At 39.2% G+C, this 8,828-nt stretch overlaps 1 protein-coding gene across 4 annotated transcripts in view; it reads right to left on the bottom strand.

Annotated features, from left to right (window-relative positions):
- Nucleotides 1-8,828, bottom strand: part of AFF2 (AF4/FMR2 family, member 2) — a 598,244-nt gene that overhangs the window by 24,285 nt on the left and 565,131 nt on the right. For all 4 annotated transcript variants that reach the window (XM_014544018.1, XM_014544019.1, XM_005871569.2 and 1 more), the window contains 3 exons: nt 4,788-5,077; nt 4,159-4,222; nt 393-529 (listed from right to left, as the gene is read on the bottom strand). In XM_014544018.1, coding sequence (XP_014399504.1) covers nt 393-529; nt 4,159-4,222; nt 4,788-5,077 — 491 coding nt within the window. The remainder of the gene's footprint in view (nt 1-392; nt 530-4,158; nt 4,223-4,787; nt 5,078-8,828) is intronic.

The raw sequence follows: 8,828 nt of genomic DNA, 5'->3' as shown, positions 1-8,828 counted from the left end.
ACAGGCCTGATGCACGAAAATTTGTGCAAGAGTAGGGCTTCCTTCCTCTGGCTGCTGGCACCAGCTTCCCTCTGGCATCCGGGACCCGAGCTGCTTTCCTCAGGCCCCGGCTTCGTCAGGATGGACATCAGGAATGATGCCCAGTCTAATTAGCATATTACCCTTTTATTATTATAAAATATTATAACTTCTAAAAGGGATAATTTATAAAAGCAGTATCCATCAATTATCAATTTTCTGACATTAATAAAATGGCAAGAACTAATTATCATGATTTCTAAGAAGAAGATGCCTTAGACAAATCATTGCTATGTGGAAATATTTTTAAAAATAGCAGCTTCTAATGATGACTGAAATGAGTTTAGGAAGTTGGCTGTAGAAAGGCCAATTACCTGAGGAGCTCCACAGTCTCAGAGTACATGGTATATGGAGACTTTGCTTCCAGAGGGTCACGCTCCATGGCATTGCCACATTCGGTGAAAGACAGGGCTGCATCAGCATAATTCACAGCTTTGCCAAATTTCTCGAACTAAAACAAGAAGAAGATTTATCAATACGGTATTCCCTTCTCTCCTTCATATAAAGGAAGAGTTCTCAAACTAGGGCAATTTTTCATCCCTTCCTCAGGGAACATTTGGCAATGTCTGAAGACATGTTTGGTTGTTGCTGCTAGGGACAGGGTGTATCTAGTAAGCAGAGGCCACAGGTGCGGCTAAACTTTCCACAATGCACAGGGAAGCCGCCACAGTGGAGAATTAGCCAGCCTAACAGTGCAAAGGTTGAGAAACCCTGATGTAGAATGTATGAATTTGTATTGACAATAACATAACTGATTTAAGATTCTATTGTCATCACACTGAGGTTGGTTGAGGAAAGAAAAGTAGCTAAGGTATCATGGGTGCTAGTATTATGTTGTTGTTGTTATCTTTTTGATAGACCAGAATCTAAATCACTGCTTTGACTAGTTTCTATTCCCTAAAATTACTAGACTGGTCATTGTAGTATCCTATAGACTTGCTTGCAATAAAACTGCTTTTTGTAAGCCTCAAGGAAAACTAACACATATAGTCTTTGTGAGCAGATCAACCTCACACCAATAGAGAAGAGTAACAAATTGATGCTATTGTCATGAAAAAGTGAAGCTATAGTGTGACTGTTGACAATAACCACATCACTTTCATTGTAAATAATGATCTGGAATAGGGTGTCAAAATGCCAAAAAATATAGCATTACTAAATATTTTAGTTTAGTAAAATTTTATTCCAAAAGGTTTTAGCCTTGATAATGGTCACCATTAAAGTCACTTAGACATACTGATTTCTTTATAATGTGTAATGAATATTATATATGACATTTTTATAGTGAGTATTTTATAACAGTATTTAACATTTTCATTTTTGATAGCTGGATATAAGAATTCCACTAATGCAGAATTTTGTGTAAAAGGACCAATATAATACAGATTTAGCTATTTTAATTTTCTTGTATACCTTATCAAAATATTTTCTATGAAACAGTACAGGCAGAAATTCTCAAAATGGCAGAGTAGCTGTTTCTAGAAAAACATTAAGTACAACTATAAAATGATGAGTTACAGGTCCTGCATAATCTCTTGTTGTAAATGACCCTTTTTACAAAAAAATGCTTTTCAGCTTTTATGTATTGCAGGAATTCTGTGGTTTCATTTCTGTGAGATGCTTTGGAGAATATTGTTTTCAAGGAAATTCGAAGTGATTTTCTGAAAACCTATGTATATGCAAACTATCTTCACTTGGCTTACAAGATAATCTCCTGAGGTCATCTGGCTCCAAATAGCTCTCCCATTTGGAAATCATCTTTATTTACATCCTGATTTTTGAAAATGTGATTTCATTCATAAATCCACAGCTGGAAGGATCTTTAAAGATTTTTTATCCCTACCCCACCCCCTTTTCAAAAAGGTGAAACTGAAGTCCAGAGAAATTTCAAAATCATAGTGCCAGTTAGTGATCAGATCATATCCCCTTCCTGGGCCTCAATTTCTCCATCTATAAAATAAGGAGCTTGAATTACCAGGGGACTTCCAACTCTAGAATAGACATAAGCCTAGCAAAGATATCATACTCTAAATGAATGTTTCACAACCCTTTCTTTTTCTACATTACCACCATCCCCCGCTGGGGCTTTTTAAAAAAATATTTTATTGATTTTTACAGAGAGGAAGGGAGAGGGATAGAAAGTTAGAAACATCGATGAGAGAGAAACATCAATCAGCTGCCTCCTGCACACCTCCCACTGGGGATGTGCCCACAACCAAGGTACATGCCCCTGACCGGAATCGAACCTGGGACCCTTCAGTCCTCAGGCCGACGCTCTGTCCACTGAGCCAAACCGGTTATGGCCGATGTGGCTTTTTAAGATATTTTTTTCCACACATCCCCATTAAAACTTTAATACCAATGATATCCTGATGATGTCTTTATGTACTGTGACCCTTTGAAGGGACACACACCATTGAAACATCTAAGACTGTTTCATCCCACTCCCAAGAACCACTTTGTCCCCATAGGGGCAAAATCTCCCTAATTGAAAATACATTGTGGTTAAAATATCAAGGTGGTTTAGGGGGAACATATAAACAGACCCTGGATGGCAGAGAGTGATGCTTATTCTGAATCATATGTATATGTATTTCTGTGGCTCTGATTTTTCTGTTATTTTAACATTTGGTCACAGGTGTGGTCTCACAGGTTTGTCCCAATCTTCATCAGCTTATGGACCAGCTTGTCAAAGAAATAGTTATGTGCTCCCTTGTTCTGATTTTGACAGAGTGCAAACTCCAGAGCCTTTATGCAGTGAATCAGAGTTGAGGACATTTAGGGGGGAAAAAAAACAAACTTTGGTCTTCAAGCCAGCAGCACGGCCACTAATGTCACTCAAATCTTTCACCACACATACAATGGTCACAGGCACAGTCTTCCCAGCATCTCTAGTGGAGCTGGCACGAGCCTGCCTTGTTGCTTTCATCTGCAGAAGCAGAGAACAAGTGTTTCCAATGGACAGTTAACACCACAGAAAGGTTAGCTGCAGACAATAGCTGAACAATTTGGACCACAGTGAGAAAATGACAAAAAAAAAGTAGAGAAACAGCAGATGCAAGTCCATGGACAGTTGATGTTGGCTACACACAAGTCATAGTGCAGAGAATGTCATGATACTTTCTTACAGCCCTCCTAGTATCAAACAATGGGACAGCTAAGTCCTGGCCGACACAATGTAATGAATGGAGGATGATATTATTTTTCAACTCAGTGTGCTAACTAATATCTCTAATTATGCTGAGGTTTAGTCAAAGGTGAGGAGTCTGCCATTAGGGCCTTTTCTAAGGCAGTGGTTCTCTCAATCTTGACTGAACTTGGGAATCACCTGGGGAATTTTAATACCCATGTCCAGGTCCCAGTCTCAGAAATTTTGATTCCATTTGTCCAGAGTGTGGCCTGGGCAACAGGGTTATTTTAAAGCTCCCCAAGTGATTGTAACACATGGTTGAGACCCCTTGTTAGGAGGATCAATCAAGTCAAACAACTCAACATTCTGAGCTCATTGCTATTCTAGATGACCAAAACATTTAGAGGCAGCGGGGCCTAGTGTCTTGGGAAATCCAGATGACAGAACTTCCTCTCTTTGTACAGGATCCTAGCCTGGCTGTGGGCCTCATTCTGGAAACATGTAATCAAATTCAGCAAGGAGCTAAGTTTTTTATACATACCTCAGTTTTGCGAAGCCAATTTTAGAGGCTACTTTATTAGTTCTCCATAACCCTCTTCCTTCCCATACTGGTTTCTGGTTTACCAGACTCAAAGAACCCCCCCCCCAACTTCTCCAGAGCAGTTTCAAATGTCAGTTCAAGTCCACTTGAAAGACAAGAATAATAGTATATGCCATGTACCTACTGAAGTTGGGGCAAAGGAAATAACAGTGAAAAAACAAATACATGAATGGCAGGGTATCACAGTACAAAGAAATCTGGGTATTACAGTGTTGATGAATTAACCAGCTCCAAACTCCCTATGTCAGAGCAGCAATGAGAAAGTTTGAATTGTATATAAAGTGTCTTTGTTTTCCTTTAAAGCACAATACCTTAATGAGAACAAAGCAATGAGAGGAAGCAAACCTACCAGTGCATCAGCTTTGTGCTTCAGCTTCTTAGCCTCTTGCATGTAATAATCAGCATTGTGAACCCTAAACAAACAAAATGACCTCTTTCAGAAACCAATGGCTCATTTTTTTTCATTAAAAACTGAATAGTCAAAACCATTTTTTTTACTATAAATCCATTCCTATACAATGCCTTGAGAATGGCAGATGAATGCTATCATTCATATAATAAATAAACTTGAAATAATTCTGTAAATGAATTCTGAAGTGCATAATGGCCCATTAGGATAAATAACTATAATCTCCAACACCCACTATTCCAGTTACCCAAAAAGATTCAACAAAACCTAGCTGTAAACCTCTTTGTTGGTACACAGTTCTATATAATAAGAAAGGAGGACACAGAATCCTAGAATGAAGCAACTGCCTTTGGAAACAGTAACAGAGATTTGTGATTTAAATGGGCCAAAAACATTTCTTGGTTAGGATAGGAGTATGTGAGAAAGACGGATATACTTTTAAAGCTGCAGGAACTACTGCTGGGGTCTTATTTTGGGTGACACATTGTATGGTGCTAGAAAAGTCATACTACCCCCACCCCCATTCACAATTCCCAAACTGGGTCCATGATAATCTGGGGACAACATACGAGTCATCAAAAGTGAGTTTGGGTCTCCGGACACTGGTGGTGCTGGTGGAAAGAAGGGGCAGGGCTGCCCAGGACGTCATCTCCAGGTGACTGCTACCCATTAGGCCAGTAGTGATGGTAGAGGTGATGGTGGAAATGGTAGTAGTAGTGCTTGTGGTAGTAGCCGTGGCAGTAGCAGTGGCAGTGGCTATGACAGGGATGGTAACAATGGCAGTAGAAGTGGCAGTGGCAATAGCAGTGTTGGTGACAGTAACGGTGGCAGAGGTTGCCTTTTTTGGAGTGTCTCCCTCCTGGGAAAAAGGAGGACAAATAACTTTCATTAGATTTAGCTTTTTAGAACATCTTTTCATAAATGATTTGAATGCCAAGCCCACTAAGAAACAAGACAAGGGAGGTCACGGAAGATGGTAGGCACACAGTACAATTTACATATCTTGTAACATAGAAATCCACACCTGAAATCTATATGATCTTATTAACCAATGTCACCCCAATAAATTTAATAAAAAATAAAACAAAGGAAAATAAAATAGTGGACACAGCTTGAGAATAAATAAGTGACCCTGGTATATTTTATGAATTCTGTGAATTACCAGACTTTGTTCTATGATGACACTAATCACCAAGCTAGTCAGGTGCTGGGATTATATAACCCCATCATTCCATAAATACAGTCATTGGCAAAGGTCTGAATTTGGTAGGGGATGTGATGGGAGAGGGGAGAAATGAGGAATGTAGGGAGGGAAAGGAAGAGAGTAAAAAAGAGGTGACCCTGATGTATATATTTTTGATAAGTAAACCAGCCCAGAAACTTTCACTAGGATAAGTACTCAGGTCACTGCAAAATACAAGATTCAGTGCAGTCAAATACCAGCAAACCAGACACTGTATTGAAGTAGTCATTACCCTGGGACCAAGGCCAAAACAGCCTTTTCATTCACACAAGGAGCTTGACTGATTTCCAGCTGAGTGAATGCCACATGAATGCCTCCTCATTTTGAAGTCTTGGGATGGTGAAAGTTCATTTTAATGAGGTCAAAAAATCAAATGAGAAAGGGATTTCTGAGATTCACACTGAGCTGTCATTGCCATAGAAATAATGTGATCCTGCCCAGCTGGTATGGCTCAGTGGTTGAGCGTTGGCCTATGAACCAGGAGATCATGGTTCAATTCCTGGTTAGAGCACGTACCTGGGTTGCAGGCTTTATCCCCAGTGTGGGGCATGCAGGAGGCAGCCAATCAATGATTCTCTCTCATCATTGATGTTTCTATCTCTCTCTCCCTCTCCCTTCCTCTCTGAAATCAATAAAAGTATATATTTTATTAAAAATTTAAAAAAGAAACAATGGGATCCAGATGAAGAAAGTAGGTTGTAAAATTTATATTTATGTGACAGCATGTGTTCCAAGACTACCTGCTATGTTTATTCACATAGCAGACTCTCTACTCCCCACCTGGCAACTGTGGGAAGATCTTGACTGTTCTATATCTGACCATACTTGTCATAATGCCTCTTCCTCTCTCTGTTCTTCTGAGTTTGTATATACCGAAGCCTGGTATGCCCCTACGGTTCATTCCTCAGCTCTCTTCTTTCTTGACCTTAACAGAATTTGACAATCCTGTATGCACTATCACAGATTTTATAATAAGCAGGTAACTCCTAAACGGAAACCTCAGTCTTACTCTCTCTAAAGCTCCAGACCTACAATGACCACCTTTGGATAGTTCCACCAAGATAGCCCATTAACACGTCAAATTTCTCTGAAGCAAACCAGATCACTCTTTCTGTTAATTATAGGATGGTCTTCCCTGTCACCAAGGCTGGGTTTATCCATGTCAGTAAGGGTATTGTGGCCATCCCTGGGCCAGGAGCATTGGAACTTGTGTATTCCCCACTTTGCCTTCTATATGAGCTACTCTGTTTCACTCCGCTTTACATATTGAAATTCTGTAAATGAATTCATTTAAAAAAAATGATAATGTTCCTAAAACTCTTTTTGAAAACCACTGTTCTATTTCATCTTTAATATCTTCCTCTCCATTACCCTTATCCAAACAATTACAAATTAGTATTCCTTGTATCTCCCCAACATCTCCTAAATTTGTCCCTTTCTATTCTGAAGCCTCAAAGTGCAGGCCCTCATGTCTTCTGATTGAGACTATCAAACAGCTTCCTGGCCAACTTCCAAACTCCAATCCATCCACAATCAGCTGCCTGCTAGTCTGAGCTTTTTAAACAAAGCTCCACATATTTCACTACCTTGCGCCCAAGTACAAACTAAGGCTGAGTTCCTTTGCTGGCATGTAAGGTCATCCCTGATCATCTCTCACTACTCCCTCCCATGAGCCTTCCATGAAACTAAACACACCCTACTTTCTTTGCTTTCCTGCTTTGCTTCATCCTGACAGAGTTGAACCCCTCCCCCACACAAAAAAAGAAAATGGAAAAAAAACATTCCCTTCATTACTTTTTTCTTTACCTCCTGATAATTTACTCCGTTTTTAATTTTTAAAATTGCATATAACATCAAATTTATCATCTTAACCATTTTTAGATGTACAATTCAGTAGTGTTAGGTTCATTCACAGTGTTTTCTAAATCTCTAGAACTCTTTCATCTTGCAAAAATGAAACTCTGTCCCTGTTAAACTACAATTTCCCATTGCCTCCTCTCCCCAGCCCCTGACAACTGCCCTTCTACTTTCTGTATTTGCAAATTTGATTACTCTAGTTACCACACATAAGTGGAATCATTAAATATTTGTCTTTTTGTGACTGGCTTATTTCACTTAGCAAAGTGTCCTTAAGATTCATCCATGTTGTAGCATGTGTCAGATTTTCCTTCCTCTTTAAGACTGAATATATTTCATTGTATGGATATATCACATTTTGTGTAATCACTTCCCTCCATTTCTAAACTCTATTCATCTGTTATAATCCAGATTAAGAAATGCACTCTCTTCAAGGAAAACTGCCTTATGTGTATGGCCAGAAGTGCCTTAATCCTCTTGGTGCCTTTAGAGATCTGAAGAGTTTGACTTAATCTCTTCTGTATAGTACCAATCACCAAATATTTTGTATTCTAGTTCTCTCAGTACGTTTCATGACTCACCTTAGATTGAGTGCTTTTTCAGCACAGGAATCATCTCTAAAGTATGATGCCACTACCCCACCCCACCCTATCCACCTTGTCCTGCAGCCTAGTGCTCCTAATTATTTGCTGAATGCATGCATGCCTGCCTAGTTAAAAGGGTCACTTTAAAGATAAAAGCCAAATGTGAACATTCCTTATAGCCTTGAAAGTCCATCTTTTCCATTTGATCCTGGACCTTCTCTGATTATCAAAAGTTCTTACCATCTAGAGCTCAATGAGAGAAATGTACTGAGAGGCTACACATATAAAAATTATAATGATAGATATTTGAGAAAATAGTTTAAACATGATTATTGATCTTATTCAATCTAAGCACATTTAAAAAATCAGTCTTCTAAAACTCCTAAGCCAACTCCATGTTTCTATTGCCAGAGCCAGATGGCTCAGATCAAACAGTGGAGTCAGCCTAAGACAGTGCCACTGTCTCTATGATCAAAACATGTGACAAGAACCTTCAAACACCACATCCACCATGCACACACATGGCAGCATTGCCAGTCCTGGCACATCTGATTGGATGGAAATGGCTGCATTCAGCTATGATGGTGTAAGTTATATTAACATGCCCTCTGTCCATATACACCCATCCATTGAGTTAATAAATAATCTAGCTTAAGAAATGCATAAATGGAAAAGACTCTGAGAGCACAAAATTGAAGAAGACACTTGTGGAGTAGGAAGAAGGCTTATAGATAATCTAGTCAAACACACTAATTTTACAGAGATTTCATAATTTGTCCAAGTTCTCAGAGCAAAGTTGTTGCAGTGCTAACTCTATGTCAAGTCTCTTAACTCCAAGGCTAGGGCAAAAATACACCACAAACTCTCTCCAGATTTCAAGCCATTAGTAGAAGGAATGGCCAAAGAAGTGATAGTTGGTGCTTCTT

The sequence above is a fragment of the Myotis brandtii genome, unplaced genomic scaffold, assembly GCF_000412655.1.
Source record: "Myotis brandtii unplaced genomic scaffold, ASM41265v1 scaffold345, whole genome shotgun sequence".
NCBI classification, from domain to species: Eukaryota; Metazoa; Chordata; class Mammalia; order Chiroptera; family Vespertilionidae; genus Myotis; species Myotis brandtii.
Note: the sequence above shows the minus strand (reverse complement) of the source record. Positions and strands in the feature narration are given on the sequence as shown.